This window comes from Sciurus carolinensis, chromosome 7 (genome assembly GCF_902686445.1).
Source record: "Sciurus carolinensis chromosome 7, mSciCar1.2, whole genome shotgun sequence".
Taxonomy (NCBI): domain Eukaryota; kingdom Metazoa; phylum Chordata; class Mammalia; order Rodentia; family Sciuridae; genus Sciurus; species Sciurus carolinensis.
The window spans coordinates 82121762-82141705 of NC_062219.1; the positions used below are offsets into that span (position 1 = coordinate 82121762).

Below are 19944 nucleotides of genomic sequence, written 5' to 3' on the forward strand. Positions count from 1 at the left end.
AAATAAGAGTAATCCTTTTCTCCTTAGCTAGAGGGTTTGGCTTAGCTAGCTTGTTTTTCCTTTCTGTATTTACACATGGTTGATAATTGCCAAAAAATTTGGCAGCATATAGTTTTGTTACTATAGTTATATCAGACTCTAATACTCAAAGGCAAAAATTATATTGAATGGTGATGTTTGTATAATCTGGAAAAGTAACTTCATAAATCCATCTGTCTACATTAATTGAAAAAAATCATTTGAACTTTGATAAATTCACTTTTATGTAGGGCTTATGTGTATGTTAACAACTCCCACTAGTAAAGATGCTGTTTTTTAGATGGTTAAACTCAGTGTCCAGGTGACTTCAAAGCTAACTTAAGAGATTCTGGAGCAGGACACCACATGCCTATAATCCCAGTGACTCAGGAGACCGAGTCAGGAAGAATTCAAGTTCCAAGCCAACCTCAGCAACTTAACCAGGTCCTAAGTAACTTTTAATGAGACCCTGTCTCAAAATAAAAAAAAGACTGGGACTGTGGATCAGTAGAGAGCCCCTGGATTCAATCTATAATACCCAGAAATCTGGGTAGAAGAAAGTTGTGTGAGTATATTTAGACTAGGTATAAGGAGAACAGGAATCATACAATACGCAGATAATAATGATTACAAATTTTTATTAAGCTCTTAGTCTGCCAAACTAGTACTAATCATTTTACTTTTGTTATCATGTTAGTTCTTGTAACAGCCCTTTGGTGAGGTACATACAGTTATTATCCCTAGTTTAAATATGTGAAAAAACTGGGATGTAGGCAGGTCACACAATTGGCCAGTGGTGATGGAACCCAGATTTGCATACCATCAATACCCTCTAAACAACAGTTATTCCTTGATTAGACTATCTAGAACTTGTTGAACAGAATTAAAATATTAATATTACTGATATTTATTGAGTTGTGCACTATACTAAATACTTTACATGGATTAAATGCATGTATTTACCCAGCAACTCTGAGGCAACATCTTTTGTTACTCCCATTTTACCGATGAGAAAACTCAGGTTTAGAAATGTTATTATCTTGCTTAAGGTAACACACCTGATAAATGTCAGAGCTGGAAACTTGAACATAGGAAGTCTTGAATTCAAGACCCTCTTTTAAAATTTCTTCAAAGGTGCATTTAGAAATAATTTTTTTGTATATGTTTATTTTTTCCCCTTTTAAAATAGAAAATGTGGTTTATAATGACAGTCTGTAGGATTATTTGCATATTCTGGTTGTGTGTTTCAATTAAGTGGTTCCTTGGCACTTATGAATAGTTGTGCAAAACAAAAATTCAGAACTAGGGCTGAGGGTTTAGTTCAGTGGTAGAGCCTTTGCCTAGCACATGTGACATCCCAGACAAATCCCTAGAACAACCAAAAAAAAAAAAAAAAGACTACAATCCATAAGCTTGTGTGAAAGTAGCACATTTAGTTGCCTCCAGTTAATTCACTTAAGTTACAATTGGTTTAATTTTGCTCTGAATAAAGTTCGATTTTAAGGGTATTTTAATAGATGTCTATTTCTTTATAAGTGGTTTATCTATTTACAAATTTATTTCCAGAATTTTTAGTAAATACTTTTTAGTGCGTTCTGTATCAATAAGAAAAACTCTCCTCATTGTTCAGTGTATATGATTGATAAATCAGAAATATTTTATCTGTACATTTTCTCCCCAAATGATCACAAAACTGAAACCACTCTATATTTTAATGCTATGAATTGTGAAAGTTATGTATTGCACTAGGTTTAAGGGCCTAATTATTTTTGCGATTTCTTCCCTTATAGTCTGAGAAAAACTAGGTTAAAATGTATAGTAAGTATATTTTCAAATATAATCCATGTATTGGAGCATCATATACATATTGGTTAGATATACTGGATATAGCTATAATCTGTAATGTAATTTTCTTTCTTTAATATGGAAGATTATAGCATTAAACATTTAATGTCAATTGTATTGATGTAAATACGGTGGAATGTAACCTATAGTGGAATAGATCCCTATTTTGAATAAATTTTATAGTTCACATGAGAGTCATATAGCCTTCAGATTGTCTTTAGGATGACATTCTTGGTTTTTTAAAGAATACTTTATTACATTAGAAGGTACAAGAGAAGCTTAATATCTAATACTGAAAATGTTTAGTTTTTGATATAGCAGTGCATAAGCCAACAAGGAGCACCTATTTGCTAATTTGTTCATTTTTATAAATAACTTAATTTTCTTATATATTTGTATGTTGCTCTTCTGCATTCATATTCTTAGTATGAAGAGCTGAGACTTGCTAAATTTGGTTGGAAGTTAGTATAACTAATAAGTACATGTCTGGTGTGCTAGAGACTTTGGGATTGTTCCCTGTGCAGGAGGACCTATGAAATCTTTCTTTAGAATTTCTACAGGATCTGATCGTGACACACAATAATTTCAAAGTTGTTTTTTAGGAAGAGAGCCATCTGTTGCTTATTTAATTGTATCCTTCTGTGATTATTTTTTGAAACAACTTATTTCTGGTGTGCTGGTCCCTTTAAGATATTTTTAGTTGTTTATTTTTTGTATTACAGTCCGAGACCTGCAAAATTTACAGAGCGCCCTCGACCTGGAGTTCAAATGATCTGTTCTTCTTTTAGTGCTGGTAAGATCCACACCCCCCAATCCCTTTTCCACTTAAAGTTGTACATTAGAAAGCTTCTAGATTGAATCTTTAAATGATTCTTATATTGGTAATAAGTATTTTAAATCTGGTTTACATCTTTGTGGATTTTAAAGGTGTTCCATAACTAAGTAAAATAAATTTGATTAATATTTGTACATGCTTTATTTACTTTTCTTCAGATTGTTCTTATTTGTTCTTTAAAAGATAGCAGCATACTGCTGTGTATGATGGCACACTTCTGTATTCTCAGCTACTCGGGAAGCTGAGGCAGAAGGATCACAAGTTCCAGGCTAACCTGAGCAATCTAGCAATACCCTTACTTAAATAAATAATGAGGGCTGGGGATGTAGTTCAGTGGTAGAGTACTTGCTTAGCATGACTGAGGGCCTGGTCTCCAGTACTGGGGCAAAAAAGAGAAGAAAAAGTAACTGAATAGCTATACTAACATGTTAATTACTTTTTGAATTTCTGCAACAGCATTCTGAATGGGTGTTAGTTTAGATATTTGAAATGAATTGAAATATGAATAGCTACACTATCTAATGTTCTAATACCTATTCCTTCCACGTTTATTTTCCATTTTACTTTATTCATTTCACGATGTGGTTAGCAGTATTAAGTGAGTTAAGGGATAGTAAACTAAAGTGAGTCTGTTTTTGCCTTAATTTCAGTGCTGCTGAAAGACAGTGTTCCTTTTAGTAATAATGCAAATAGGCACAATACCTATGTTTATAATACTCTGAATTGATGCTTTTCTTCCAAAAATAATTTGATTCATTTTATGGGTCCAATGAGTAGATCATTTTAGCAAAAGTACTTAAAAATTTCATTATGTAGAAGGATTTGATTTTGTGGGAAAGCTATGCTTTAAAAAAGGAATAAATTTTGCGTATGATAATGGTGATGCAAAGTAGAATGAATAAGGCAAAGTCTTAGGTGAGTTTGGAGGCAGACAGACTCATTTGATCACCACGTTTGGAAAGACTAGTTACTGAGGGCTTTGAGCCTTAGAAATTTGGTAAGATTTTTGACTGATGAGAAATGGGACAACAGAAGGATATCAGTAGTGTCAGAGTTGATCGCTGTGCTTTCTAGAGTGAAGATGACTGATCATTTTAACATGGTAAGATTATGTAATCTATTACTACAAATTTTAAAAAGATTATGTAATCAGTGAAATTATTTTTAGAGGAAGTCTTTACTTCTGTAAATATTGAAAAATCCATCCTAGTTCAAGCTATATTAGCAAACCTTTTAAATTGCAGTTACATTTATTATATATTTAGGGTAAATATGAATGATTTTAGAGTAAAATTTATTTAGTACATCTTGTAGTTGCTTGAATTTTACTTAATTTTCAGAGATTTAAAAGTTGTGTTTTACTCATAAATGTTTGCTGTTACTTTATAGGTGGAATGTTTCTGGCCACAGGGAGCACAGATCATATTATTAGAGTTTATTTTTTTGGATCAGGTCAGCCAGAGAAAATATCAGAATTGGAGTTTCATACTGTAAGTATTGGTGAAAGGAATTAGATGAATATAACTTATATGAATCTGATAGTTTATATTCAGCTTCTGCTTTTTTATCTGTTTATATATAGGACAAAGTTGACAGTATCCAGTTTTCCAACACTAGTAACAGGTAAAATATCTGTATTTCTCTAATTTAATTCTAATTTTAAACTTAGGCAATAAAGATAATTCTAGTAGTTATATTTTAAGCTATGTAGGCATTAATCACTAAAATAAAGATCTTGACCAGGTATACTTAAAAGTGAATATGGCCTTCATGTGCATGTAAACATGTGTCTTTTTGTCTTATTTATAGTAATGTTAGTTTATTTGAATGCTTTTAATAGTAGAAGCTTTATAATTCTACTCTATATCTTTTCTACATGTATGAAAGTATAGAGAAACTTTTGGTAGAGACTGGAAATGCATCACAGTGCAGTATTTGAGACAGATGTGTCTATTGATGATACAAAATGATACTTTGTAAATTTTTCATCTTCATATTTTAAAAGGAAATAGAACTCCTTGGCACTTTGAATAGAAAAATAAATTCATTATTAAAAGGAAAAAAAAATTTTTTCCTCCTATATCATTAAAAAAAAATCCACTTTCTTTCTGGGGTGGCCTTGAATCTCTCTTGAATTTTTTTTTTTTTCCTCTTTGTAGTACTGGGGATGGAAACCTGGACCGCTTACTGGCTAGGCAGGTGCTCTACCACTGATCTCTAACCCCAACCCTTGAATGTTATTTTTGAGACCTAATTATGTTTATATATAAAATTTTTAAAGTGTGTAAGGTTTCAGAAGTTGTTGGATTTATAGATAGGAATTTCTGTGTTATTGGATAGAGATTGAGTATTGTCTTTTTAAAACAGAATTTTGGTGCATTTTGTTAAAGCATGTGTGATTTGGGGGGTGAATTTCTTTAAAATACAGGTTTGTAAGTGGTAGTCGTGATGGGACAGCACGTATTTGGCAGTTCAAACGAAGAGAATGGAAGAGCATTTTGTTGGATATGGCTACTCGTCCAGCAGGGTAAGAAATCAAATTTGAAATATTATATCTAGATTATTTAATGTATGTTCTGTTGCACTTGATGTGGCTGTTGTCTATAAAGCCGTATACCATTTACAGTGATTAATTTTCAGCAATAACTAAAGGTATTATAGAAGGTAAACACTATTGATTGATTTTTATGAAATATTTCACTGCCATGTACTGGAAGAACTGAATTATTATTTTTATTTTATTTATTTATTTATTTATTTTGGTACCAGGGCTTGGGACTTGAAATCAAGGGCTCTTGACCATTGAGCCACATCCCCATCCCTATTTTGTATTTTATTTACGGACAGGATCTCACTGAGTTGCTTAGTGCCTCACTTTTGCTGAGGCTGGCTTTGAACTCTTGATCTTCCTGCCTCAGTCTCCAGAGCTGCTGGGATTATAGGCATGCGCCACTGCGCTAATTTAAAAAAAATTTTTGTTAAAGGGGATTCTAATAGTCCTGTAAGAATAGTTCTAAATGTTAACTTTTATTTTTTTTTTTTAGAAGCCAGACCATACTATAATGTTCCATCTATCCTAAAGGATGATGCTGTATACTCTGTGGCTTTCTTTAGCCAACAAAAATTATATTACTTGTTGTAACCACTACTTTTTAAAAATATTTTTATCATTTTTCACTAGTATTTGTGTGTAGTTGTCTCACATGGATGGAGAGCAGTACACTAAGGAGGGCATGACACCATCAGTAAAAGGTGGAGTGAGCACCATGGTACAGAATTCTGGTTCTAGAAAGATCTATAGCAGTGATACTTACCCAAGATCATCTGTTCCTAATGTTTTATGAGTGCCACAATCCTGGAAATCCTGAATTTTCTGATTAAGCACAGAAACTTTTGTTTTCATTCTGTGTTTATTTCAAACTATTTTCATTTTCTTTGAAGTGATATATATCCTTGTTAATAAATATAACTTACAAGAAAATACATTTTGGGTTTTGTCACATCAGTATTTTAATAGTCAGTGTAAACAAATGCTGTCTCCTTCACTTTCAGCCAAAATCTTCAAGGAATAGAAGATAAAATCACAAAAATGAAAGTAACTATGGTTGCTTGGGATCGACATGACAATACAGTTATAACTGCAGTTAATAATATGACTCTGAAAGTCTGGAATTCTTACACTGGTCAACTTATCCATGTCCTGATGGTGAGAAAATGGACTTTCTTTAAATTTTGGTATGACTAAAGCTGACTTTAGACTGTTGTTTTCATTAAGGCATAAAATATTTTGTTAGGTAAAACCTCTAGCTAGGGTAACAGGGTTTTGTGGGTGATTAGGAATAATTTTAAAATGCAGTTAAATGGTTTTGTTTGGAAATACATTGTAGCTGCTTGTCCTGTTTTGGTGTTTAGGAATTCATTAATACTATTCTCATGTTTCACTTAGTGATAGCAAAGCCCTAGCCAGTGCAATTAACTCATTTTCATTATTATTTATAAACTGACAGATTTGACAAGTTTTGCCAATTTTAATAATTCTTAAAATTCAGTTTCTAGAAATGTTACTTTTGTCAGTGTTTCATTAAACTTTTTCTTTTTTTAATGTTTATAATCTTTTGACACTTCAAAAATATTTCAGGGTCATGAAGATGAGGTATTTGTTCTTGAGCCACATCCATTTGATCCTAGAGTTCTCTTTTCTGCTGGTCATGACGGAAATGTGATAGTGTGGGATCTAGCAAGAGGAGTCAAAATTCGATCTTATTTCAATATGGTAATTATCAGTCTTTTGTTTTCATACCTGTTAAACCTTTGGGAATTTTTGACAAAAGTACTCTGCATATTACAGAGGAAATCCATTTAAAAATTAATTCATACATTATTTTGACCTTAAGTTTTCACCAATAAAGAATTATTTATTTTATACTTTAATTGAGATACTAAAATTAAAATTAATTACATGTACTACATTGCCTATCTATTATAATAAGTTTTATTAGATTTAGCAGTGAAACCTTGACCAGAAATTCATGAATATGTAGTATAGAAAAATGTTTAGAAAATCATGTGAATAAATTATTAACAAGTATTTGTTGCATTATTGTACTTTATTAGCTATCTCAGAGCAACAGAATTTGATTAAAATACACTGACTTTAAAATTAAATCCAAAGAATCAGGCAGTTCTTGACTTTAATCATGTTTTAATATACTAAATTTTTATTTGTGCTTATGACCTTTTCTCTCCACATTTTATTACTTACATGGATTTTGGCATATTTTGCTGAGTATTTGAATTACAGTGGTTTAGTTTATTACACTTAAAGCTTACTCTGTGCAGTGTTTTCCTTCACTATGACCACTGTATGAAATATAAAGGGCCCCTCAAATGCTGCAGTTAGTGTAGTGTAGACACAGAATTTAAAAGTCTACTTTTTTATATATTAGGAATACCTTTTTACAAAAGAAAGAAAAAAAAAGTGTTTCCACTATTTCAGTATATTTAGATTTTTAAAAATCACTTTTTAAAAAGTGATAGAAACCTTAAATAATAGGTGAGAAAACAATAAATAGCAGGTGGTCAGAGTTCTCTTGCAAGACATTATTTCACAGTAATAATTATTTGTGAAATATGGTTTGGGAAAATAATTGCATGAAAGCGATGCTATATTTGATAATCAGAGTAAAAAACTTCTACGTGGTCAGTAAACAGAAGAAAAAGGAAATTTTATTAGTGAAGAAATTAACTTTGGCCATCATTTTGTCTTGTAATATGCCTTAGTGTTCATAAGGTAAGAAATAAAGATTGTAAAATTATCATTTTATTGAAAAGATAGTGCTATTTGTTCTTAGTGATGGATGGATTTCCTTTGTGATTGTATAGAGATTTTTAGAAAAAACAAATCCACAAATATCCTGGTACTAAATTTTTTCTTTCTTTGTGGAACATATCTCTATTCAAAGAAAATTAGTCATTTCTCAGTTCATTTTTATAGCTTCAAAGGAAAGCAGTTAAGAGCTATATATATCAGTGGCTTCATTTAGTAATTTCATATATTCAAAGAGCATTATTATACTATTCTATATATTATTATAGAATGTGTGAAGGGAAAGTTCTTTTTTAAAATTGAATACTGCTTTCAGTTATAAAGGTGAATTTTCATCAGGTAAGTTGGTCACATAAATGTTGCACCTTTTCAGCAAATATAAATCTTTCAACACCTTGAGATTGAAGTGATTGCTCTTAAACCATTACAAATTAGTATGCAACTGGAGGTCAGCTATAATATATAGTTTTTTAAATTAGATAAGAAATTAGTTTCTTAACTGCCTTAAAATTATTTATTGTTTAGAGTTTTAGATGAGAAAATTGTGCCATTCTTTCTAGGATAAGAGATTAGAAAAACCTCTAAAGGACAGTAGAAATAAATTTATGTACTAGATAGTATCCACAGAATCTTCAAACTGTTAGAAAAACAAAAAATAAACTTAAAAAGATAAAAAATACGCTGCATTTTTAAAAATGAACAAAAAGTAGTTATCCTTTATTTCACTAAAATAAAGGTATTCCTGTTTCTAAAATGTTTCCATATTTCTTTATTTCATTCAGGTCTCATGAAAGCCTTATATAATTAGGGGTGATTTTATTATTCTTTTTTTATAAATAGAAAAACTATACATTAAAGAGATGAAGTGCTTTTCCCAGGTTTACCAAGGTCTCACAGTTATTACGTGGGCACATGGGGCTTATTCCCATGATTTTTGTCTGTTGGGAATGTATCCTTAAGTCTAAATCTAGTCATGGTTAGTTTTTTTTTGTTGTTTTTTTGTTTTGGTTTGTTTTTCTGTTTTAAAGTCTTTTCAGTGTCATTACATAGCCATCTTCAAGTTATACCCAGTTAGTGATGTATGTCAGGGTGGGGGCATGGACAATTTTTGTGAGGGTATTAACTGTGTGTGGATCTTTAAAGGTATTAATCTTTTAGTTAATGAATTTTTTTCCTATCTTTAATTTATGTCGTATAAATGCCCAACTTCTTTTTGTTCTTTACTCTTTTTTTCATTTGATTGCTTGTTTATCTATGGGAAGATGAAACACAAAGCATCCAAACTGCTATTAAGAAAATAAGGAAAAACAATTGGAGGGAGGAACAGAAACTTGTCTTATGAATTTTGAGCTTTGACTACAGTTGTAGTTATTTGACTTTTTTAGCTAATCAATACATTTTGGAGTTAATAAAATACCATAAAACTCTGAGTCCAAATTCTATCCCTGATGTTAAGTTTTACTTTTAATCACAAATTCAATTTAGTAAATACTTTTTGAGCACCATTTGGAGGGTCTGTTCATTCTTCCTTAGAGAATTTGAGAATGAATAATTTTCATAGAATGCTTCATTTTTAGACTAGAAATAGTGAAACTGTAGCTGAAATATTAAGTACATTTCATGGGAGTGTTAAAATTGAAGCTTATAAAATAAATTCACCATTTGGTGTACAGCCAGAAAATAAGAAATGTAAACTATAATTTTAAAAGAACGAAACTTTTAAACATAAATTTTGGTTTTTATTAAGTATATTTTGAGAATATTGCTTTAATATGTATTCCTGTTTTTCAAGTAATTGAATTTTCAATTCGAAATGTGTATATCTTTGTGAAAGATACTGGAATTTATATGACAAATCAATATTCTGGAGTAATCAGCATTTTACAGTTTTCTTACCTATTAGAGAAATTAAAATTCTTTTTTTGAGATCTTAGAAATAATAAAAAAAACTATTAGGAAGATTTTCAAGCGAAAAGTTGAACTTTTAATTTCTTAAGTTATAGTAATTATGTTTTAATAAATTTTAAATGGTGATTATATTATGAGATGTTAATATTGTAATGTATTGATAGGTATCATTCAGGTAAATATTTTTCCCCACATGAAGCCATGACTTACACTTTAAAAATTAAAAGATAAGAGATTGAGAATTCAGATAAACATATTTAGCTCTTTTTATGTTTAAACAATTTCATAATTGTTTCTAAATCTTATAAGTGGATTTTCAGTTTGCTAGTAGTTTTCTTCAGAAAAACTGATGGGATTATTTTCTTTATTTGTGTTGCTAGCGTTCCTCTTAATAGAGGATCTGAATGATAAAAGCATTTGGGAGGTGGGTTTATTTTTATTACTTATAAAACATATATGACAAATGAGATGATGTTTGAAAAAAGGCTAATACAGGCCATGAAACTTAATAGATAATACATGTTCCTTGTATTCCTCCTCTCTTCTGTTGTCTCATCTTTAACTAAAAATAATCTTGAACTTGTAAAAGCTCTCTCCCCTTTCCCTTCCCCTTATCTCACTCTGTTTCTCTCTTTCCTTCTCTCTCCCCATCTCTTTTTCTGTTTCTCTCACCGAACCAGGAAAAAAAAAAAAAAAAAAAAAGACTAAATAGAATGTCATAGGGAAAATGGACAACTTTATTCCTGTTTTTAAAAAACACCTGATTCTGGGCCTCAAGTTTTTCTTAATTTAAGTTCTTTAAGAAAACAACATCAGTTATTTGTGTTTGAGCTGAATAGTCCTTGCATAACTTGAGTAGTCAGGGAAAAATAGTATATATTTGCATATTTTATTGAAGCACATAGTGTATATTAAGAATATTCCAAACCAGTTTAGTTTAGCTTAGCAAGCCCACATTTTTGTTTGGCATTGACAAGAGGAAAACATTAGTATAGCTTTGTTGTGATCAGAGTTGTTCTGTGCTCTAAAGTCTTTAAATTCCACTTAAATACTAAAAGGCAGATAATTTATTCCCAGAAATAACTTGAAATTGTGTGTTAATTCTCTGGACTGAACTTGATGACCTTGTGTTATTGCCATTCCCTGAAAAGAGATAGGCAGAAGTTTAGAAGTTTACTAAAATCTTAAATGTTCCTCAAAGCAAAGTTGTTCTAGTTGTTTTGGACTTTATTTCCTCCTCTAAATTATCACAGAGTACAACTAAGATTTAACAACAAATTCAGTTGAATCCATATTCAAAAGATATGAAAGAGATCTTCACATTTTTTAGTATTAGACTATTGAATACTAGATAGTAAATAAAAGATGTTTGAAATGAGATTTGTAGACTGCATGTTAGCAACTTTTCTCACATTTCCAGCACTTTTGCTTTCTGTCTTGCTGTTTCTTTTGTCTGTAGTCCTAGCTATGTCTCACTCTTTCTCCATATCTTTCTATTTCTGTCATGTTATTCAAAGATGTAGTTTGTTGTCTCCTGTCTGGTTTTAATTTTAATTGAAGAGTATAATACGTCTCTTGTGAGAAAGCGGTTTTATTGAATTTGATTTTTGCTTTACTTTTGTTGTTTCATGGGTAAATTCCAAATAACAATTTTTATTTAATTAAAGTTTTCCTTATTTTTATAATTGTTCTCTTAACTTTTCTTTTACTTAAGAGATTTTTAAAAAAATGTTCCAGTGTCCACTAATCCAGAACAATATATTTCTCCTTGCAACGTTCCAAACCAGCAGAGGCTGCCAATCTACCACTCAGAATTTTTACACATGCATAATTCTTCTGACATTAACATGTTCTCAGTGTTACCCATACTTTAGTTTTAGACAATTACAACTGCATATATCTAAGAAAGAAAGAAAAAGAAGCTCAAAATAGGTATAGGTTATATTGTGGTATTACTTGTGAATAAGAATTTCAAGTCAGTTTATCTTTCTTCTTTCTCTCTCTCTCATTTGTCATTATTTAACAAGATATTACTATATTTATATTCTGTGTATTAAAAGGACTCTGAAGGCTTCTGGTCCTGGTTTCATCTTGTCTGGCTAAGGAATTACCTTTAGTCTTCTGATCATAAAGTTAGGTAATGACACTTCCTCTTTTCTGGGGTTCTTTAGATTCTCTTTTTTTGTCTCTTTCTTGGTACCAAAAACATATTTAAGATTTGTTGCCATAAGTGTTTGTCTTTACAGTTTGTCATAATGTATTTTATTTGATAAGTTACTTTGATGTAGCAATTCTTAAAACATACTCTGTGACCCACTATCACAAGAGTGTTCGAGATTTGATAGTTAACAAAACAATGAGAAATTATGTCAGATTATATAGAATGGCAACATGCAAGTAAAAGACATTTTGGCTAGCATAAATTTGATGCTTACTTTGTGTTAAGCACAAAATATGAGGACCACAAAGAAGAGAAACATGACTGTTTTCAATCAGTTAATGGTTAAGTTGGATATTGATAGTTTCAAATGGTAGAATGACAAATGAGAATAGACAATTTCTATATCTAAAGATTTAGGGATCAGTTCAAGATTAATAGAGAAAGTTTTAGTAAAAAGGAAGAATTATGGCAGGCACAGTGGTACACACCTGTAATCCCAGCACTTGGGAGACTGAGACAGGAGGATTGCAATTTCAAGGCCAACCTCAGCAACTTGGTGAGTCTCTAGGCAATTTAGTGAAACCCTGTCTCAAAAAATGAAAAGAACTGGGGATATAGCTCAGTGGTAAATTGCCTCTGGGTTAAAGCCCTAGTCCCCACCCCTGAACACCAAATTAAAATAATTAAAGAATTAGAACTGTGTTTTGTAAGTAGGAAAAACATTGTAAACATCAAGGTGAATGTTAAAGTATGTTTGAAAAGTAATTTAGCATATTACTTTTGGAAGTATTGTGTGATAAAATGAAAAACATAAGTTGAGGTAGGTTTTCAGTGGCCTCAAGTGATCTTGTAAGCGTAAGAAATAGTGAACATTGTGATGGTTTTAGTAAGTTATAGGATATTCCAGAAATAAGAGAACAATACTTTGGTTGCTAGTCATAGCATCTCAGATATGAAACTCAGGATAGGTGTGGGGAGAACTACTTTAATCAGTAAAGGATGAAAAATTATATGGGTAGGTAGTGGGAAATTTGTAAAGGAGGAAAAGTACTGTGTAAGACTTCATGTTTTGTGTCTGGTACAAGACTTGAGACTGGACAGTGGGAGGGAGAAAAGATTTAATAAATATATTCAGAAGAGTGTACTTGGGAAACTTGATAACAAATGTATTCTTAATGGAAATATTAAAATATTGAGGAAGAATTGATTTGGGGGTGTGTGGATACTGGGATTGAACTGAAGGGCACTTTACCACTGGACTGCAACCCTAGCTTTTTTATTTTTTATTTTGAGGTCTCCCTAAATTGCTGAGGCTGGCTTTGAACTTATGATCTTCCTGCCTAAGCCTCCTGAGTCACTGGGATTACAGGTGTGTGCCAGTATGCCCAGGAAGAATTGATTATTTTATTAATTCATTTTTAGTGTATGTTTACTATATTGAACTGCCTATGTGGAAATGGCCAACCAGAGGTTGGAGACAGACTAGAGGGACTAGGAGTAGAGAGAAAGAAATGTTGAAGTGTTACCATGTAAAATGTTTCCTTCTTCATAAAAATAGGCTATCTTAGAAGGCTTAGAACTAAAGTGATAAATATTCTTACTTAGTGGAGTAGAGAAGAGCTCAAAAACCATAGGGATATAGGTTGGGAAGACATCTTGTTATATTGTGTTAGAGAGACCAAAGGAGAGTTAAGTTTCATGGAGGCTTAGTGAATATAATATCACCATCTTATCCTTAGTATCAGATTATAGATAAATAAAATGCTGTTAAATTTGAAGATGAATTGTTTTTATAATATTTTTCTTTTGATCTAGAGCTAATCTACTGATTTTTTTATCAAACCAGGTATAGAGCATTTTTAATAATTTCTTTATCTTACTATCACTTGTTTGAAACAGCTGTCCTTAGTTAATATGTAAATGGTGTTACCATAAAGAATTTTCAGTATTGTTTATTTAACTTTTGAAGTTCTTTATACATAAAGAAGGACTTCTAAGGACAATGCTTAGTATAAATTCCACTTCTTAGCCATTTGGTTCTTTGTATATGAATCTACCATAAAATTATTAGCATATATTAAAAGATGTATAATTTAAAATTTTGAAATGTTTTCTAGATAAAATACTTCCTTCTAATTAATGTTTTTTTTTTTAAATGACAAAACAAGAAAAGTGACTACAGTCATAGAATTGAAATAATTCCTTAACAGTGTAATTCTGCCTAAGATAGCCTGTATTTTTAAATTTTCCTGTTTTGTGTTGAGACCCTCCAAAAGTACATACTTCTCAATGCTTAGATCCGTTTATCTGTATGTTTTTGATGATTGAAATAATTCAGACCCTATCATTTTAGCATGTATTCAGATGTATACTTCACTTCCACATTCATCCAGTTCTTCCAGTAAGCCTTCTTTAACATCAGATAGTAGTATATTAGAATTGGGTAGGACACACTTAAGTGTTCTCTACATCATTCCACAGACAGATTAGATGATTTTGTCCACTATTGGTCAACAGATCTCTTTGGTCCTAGACCTCATTTCTATGTCTCCTTTAATCATTGATCTTTCTGCTTCACATAAATTACATTAGAAGTTGTAAATTCTTTCATAAATATAATAATTTTATTAGAACTTTCAAATCATAAACTTTTGTATTGAATTAATTTTTTTAAGTGCAATGTCAATCTCCAAACGTTCTAACAAAGGTTATACTACTCATTTCTTGTTAATCGTTCTATAATTCTTTAGTCTTAATAATTTTCTAATAAAGGAATCGTTATTTTAAAGTGTGATCCTCTCATCTTCTGTTTTAAAAAAGTATATATAATTACCAAGCATATTTTTTCTTTCTTTTAACTACTCCTATTCTTTAAATTTTTGCAGTTCTTGGTAAATACTATCTCATGACTTATTCCTTAATATTATTTAATGTATATGAGTTTCTTATTTGTAATCTTTATTTTTATATGCCCTGGGTAATGTATAATGAGCATTTTTAATTTTATTAGAAGAGTAATTCATCTAAAGATTCATTTGTTTTGAAAATTTGTCATTTTCTGTTTTGTTTTTAGAATTATTTTACTATAGCGATGCAAGAAATCCTAGTATAAGCTATGTATAATATTAAATTTTATGTTGACACATTGTCTTGTTAGGCATTACATTCAATTTTATGATAGGTTCATATTCCTTTCATATGAATAGAAAAAGTATTTTTCTTTTGATTTTGGAAGGTGTATTCCTTATTGTTTTCTATTTATGCATATGTATTCAAATAGTACCTTTATGATTAATTTTTTTCCCTTGAGAATTCTCATTCATAAATACTTTGGTTTAAAAAGATGAAATTCTTTTTAGAGAAGAATGTTTGACTTTCTTATGACTTTTTAATCATAGTACACATCATCAAAACTGTAGTTATATAGGGAAAATAAAATATTTGTCTCCTTTGCATCATCAAGTGTTGGGAAAGTCTAGCCTGTGTTCGATAAGTATGGATATTCGTTATGTGAGGAGCCATTAATGAAGATAAACTTGGTTTTTAAATATGTTTTTAGGTACCTTTTCTAATTTGTTCATGTAAATTTTCTTGTAATGCCTTCTTTAATGAATACTAATTAATCCAGATAATGTAGTTTACCTTTTTTCTTATATGATTGAAATGTACTTTCATTTTCTTCATATAAAAGTCACTGAGGATATAAACAGATGCCTGACACTAAAAAAATTAGTTCTAGCCTGCCATATTTACAATGGAATGTGTTATATAGAACGCATGATGATTTAAATTTATTTTTTCTTTGCAATTTTAGACCTTTATAAGTTCCATCTCTCCCAAAGTATTCTTCTAGAGATCTGCTAACTATAAATGTGACAATATTGATAAAGAGTTGATTAGACCCACCTACTCCCCCCAGAAAGAAAAATACATAGCACAATAGCTTTAAACATAACAGGAAAGATACCATGCTTAGGAAAATCTATTAGTTTCCTTTGGCATTGCTGAGTTGGACTACTTTCAAATATCTTCCTTTCTACTATGGTATACTTAAAATTGTAAACCTAGACTGATAATAGTATTATCATTCTGGTAGCATTTACTAGAGTGGATTTATAAAGTAGTTGTTTTTTTGTTTTGTCTCTTGTTTTTGTGAAATTTTGAGTGGACTAAGATAAATCATTTAACAACATATAGCTAAGGGAGTTTCTATAATTTTTAGTTTTTGATGTAAAATTCTGTTTAGATGTAAACTTTGTTCATGTGGTTAGTTATTTATAACAGTTCATGTAACTTTAAACTCTGTCTAGAAAAACATTCAAAAGCGAAATCCTGACATTTCTCCTTGTAGTCTATCTTTTTTGGCAAATGTATTTGGCTACTAATGCCCTTACATTAATCAGGAGAAATTGTTCTTTTCCTTCTTGTTTTTGAATTGTTTTAAAGTAGACTTAGAATCACTTACCTTCCTTTGTTATCATTCTCCAGTTTTCTTCATATCCAATAAATAAATCTATTCACTTATGGTTCTTTTTATTTTTGTTATGGTAAGTTTTTATGTGTATTAGACGTTAGACAAGCTTACTAGCTTTCTTGATTGTGATTATATTTTAAGAAAAGTTATTCATTCTTTTCTATTATCACCATCCAAAACAACATTAATAAGAACCATTATATACATTTCTTCTTTTTCAGTGAGCAAAAAGAAAAGTTAGTTGTCTTTTGAGGCAGTCCTGTTTGCAATATTAACTTCTTAGGCAGAGCCCTTCTTTTCATAGTGATGTTTCATCTTTTTGACCAAGATACAAACTTTCCTTGAGAAACAGTGTTCTTCTTCTGAATTTTAACTCACTTGTGCATTTGGTGAACCGTGCATCCATCCTTATGCCAGATTTTTAATACTAAAGAAAGAAAGTTACCACTTGACTCTTTCTGATATTTCCTGGGATATTACTAATAATACTCAATTTGTTCTAGATCAGTGGATACCGGAACAGAAAGGAGGTATTTCTTACCTGATAATGTGTGTGTGTTCCGATTCTGCTAATCCAGAAATCCAAATTGCATTTGTTGAAAATCATCCTTATTGTTAGGGAGTCAACTCCCTATTTCAGTTGTTTCTGAAATTCAATCCCTAGATGTGCTTTAGATAGGGTAGAGTTTTTACCTCTTTCAGAACACTGCTAAAGAAGTTTTCAACTGGAACATAGTCTGAAGAAGCACTGAGAACAAAAAATTCAGAGTGGTGATTGGCCACCTCTGTTTGATTGACAGGTTGCAGGGAGAAACCCATTCGTTCTGGATTAATGGAACTGGAAAACAGAAAACAATTATCAGGTAAAAAAAACCTTTTCTTTAACCTTTGAAATTCACCATTTAAAAGATGAGTCAGACCACCAGGGAATTTATTACCAAAAAAATGAATTTTAGTGTCTTATAAGCAGTGATCTCTGACTACTGATTCCAAGAGTTATCCAAAAATCGCTACAGTTACTACATTTTTGTCAGCCTTTGCAGAAAGGGCACGAATGGATGGAAATAGATGAAATGTATGGCTTAATTACATTTTAAATCTGGGTTAAAAACGTGAAGCAGACTTCAAAGGGTGGGGGAGATTGGCGTTCTTTTATTTCTTGAATTGTGTATGGTCTGTGGATAAATAGAGTTCTTTGGTTTTCAAGGCTGTTAATCTGGCACTTTTCATGAATATTCACCAATTTTATTATTGTACTGTGCTTGTGCTCGTTATACTTAATCTTCACTTCATTAGGATGTATACTTATACATCTTTTATCATAAAATTCTAGTAGTATTTTAGTGGGAATCTTCTGATTGTTGGTTAAATATATTTCAGATTGAAGGCCAAGGACATGGTGCAGTATTTGACTGCAAATGCTCTCCTGATGGTCAGCATTTTGCATGCACAGACTCTCATGGACATCTTTTAATTTTTGGCTTTGGGTCCAGTAGCAAATATGACAAGGTAGAGTATAATAAATATATATCATTTTCTTACTTATTTATATCCATGGGTGATTAGGAGTTATATTATTTTGGAGTGGGTGAGAATCAATACAAAGTCAATATAAAGCTTAAATAACCATATTTTAACTAGTCTGGCCATTTATGTTTTAGAAAGGAAGGTGAAGATAGTTGTTAAAATATCACTCTTCTGTAATTAGGTAATGAGTATGTTAGAACAAACTGTATTTGAATCTTTAAGAACAAACTAGATTTGAGTTCTTAACTCAAGATATCTTAACTGGAGATGAAAGACACTATCCATAGAGGTACTCTTTGAAATTATGGGAAATGTTTGTTTATATAGACAGTATACATTATATCTAGGATATGAATCTTTAATTTTCCTATGACTCTCTAAAAATGTTCGACCCACTTACAGTAAATAATGTTTCTCTTTTTTGTTGTTTTGTTTTTACTAAAGATCTTGTCTTTAAAATTAGTGGATAAAAAAATTACTTGTGGCGAAGCTGAATAAAAGGTTAGAAAATAGCAAAATTTTAGTAGTCCATTTATTTGATATTACAAATTAATAAAATTTTGACATCAGATGTATCAGGGCTGAGCACATATTAATTTTACATTACCACAAAAATTTTAGAGAAAATCCTCACTAACTCTTAGAATATCTTATCATGTTAGTTTTTATATTATTACAGAAATCATGGGGCTAAGCGTGTAACTCAGTGGTAGAGTATGTGCTTATCCTGAATGGGACCCTGGGTTCAATCCCTAGCTCCCTAAATAAGTAAATAAACCATGCTTACTATATGCCTAAGGAATTAAGATAAGGTATGGTAGCTCTGAGAAAGTAAAATTGTATGGTTTATGCCTAGATTTGAGTTTACCATTACATTTAAAATTAAATAACTTATTTTTAAGGGTAACTCTTTGATATATACAGTCTGTTCCTTGTTCCAGAGAAAATAACATCTTTTCTGATCATAAAATTTAATGTGACAAATACAAAGATTTGCTTACAGTTATTTCAAGAAAAGAAATTCTTTTTATTGGGCCAAGGCCTCATTTTTTGATGCTTAGCAAGCATTTTACATCTGGGCCCCAGAAAATGCCTTTAAATTGTTGCTTAATGTCATAATTTGTACTAAAATATTTTTCACTAGAAGTTTTATAGATCTTTATAATACTAAATTTTAATTTTTCCAGTCTTTTATGAACCTTTCTTTTTACAGATAGCAGATCAGATGTTCTTTCATAGTGATTATCGGCCTCTTATCCGTGATGCCAACAATTTTGTATTGGATGAACAGACTCAGCAGGCACCTCATCTTATGCCTCCCCCCTTTTTGGTTGATGTTGATGGTAACCCTCATCCATCAAGATATCAGAGATTAGTTCCTGGTCGTGAAAACTGCAGAGAGGAGCAACTCATCCCACAGATGGGAGTAACATCCTCAGGTAAGTGCTTATTTTCAGAGACAGCCAAATTTTGTTTTTTTCCACTGAACTATTAAAAATTCGCTAATTGAGTACACTTGTTTTGAGGAAATGAGAAGTAAAAATAGTGTTTTATACTTTTTTTTAAAGTTCTTTGAATAATGCTTAAGAATTATTAGATAATTAAAATGGAGATTTAAGACAATAATTTTGGTTTATATCCATTTACAGCCTCTGAGGACTAATAGACTTGTCCCTATATTTGTTGTGTGATGAATCAATTCACTTATTTCATTCATTAAGCAGCATTTATTGAGAATATCCTCTGTTTCTGACCTGCTAAGTCCTGAATATTCTGTAGGAAATTAAATAAATATGATTGATACTGTCATGGAGTGGGTTAGATAGATGAGTAAGCATAATTATAAACAA

At 30.9% G+C, this 19944-nt stretch overlaps 1 protein-coding gene across 2 annotated transcripts in view; it reads left to right on the forward strand.

The window, feature by feature from the left end:
* Phip (pleckstrin homology domain interacting protein) overlaps window positions 1-19944 on the forward strand; it is a 122771-nt gene that overhangs the window by 51970 nt on the left and 50857 nt on the right. For both annotated transcript variants that reach the window (XM_047557577.1, XM_047557576.1), the window contains exons 10-17: window positions 2586-2656; window positions 4088-4188; window positions 4281-4321; window positions 5127-5225; window positions 6251-6404; window positions 6837-6971; window positions 17948-18076; window positions 19308-19533. In XM_047557577.1, coding sequence (XP_047413533.1) covers window positions 2586-2656; window positions 4088-4188; window positions 4281-4321; window positions 5127-5225; window positions 6251-6404; window positions 6837-6971; window positions 17948-18076; window positions 19308-19533 — 956 coding nt within the window. The remainder of the gene's footprint in view (window positions 1-2585; window positions 2657-4087; window positions 4189-4280; window positions 4322-5126; window positions 5226-6250; window positions 6405-6836; window positions 6972-17947; window positions 18077-19307; window positions 19534-19944) is intronic.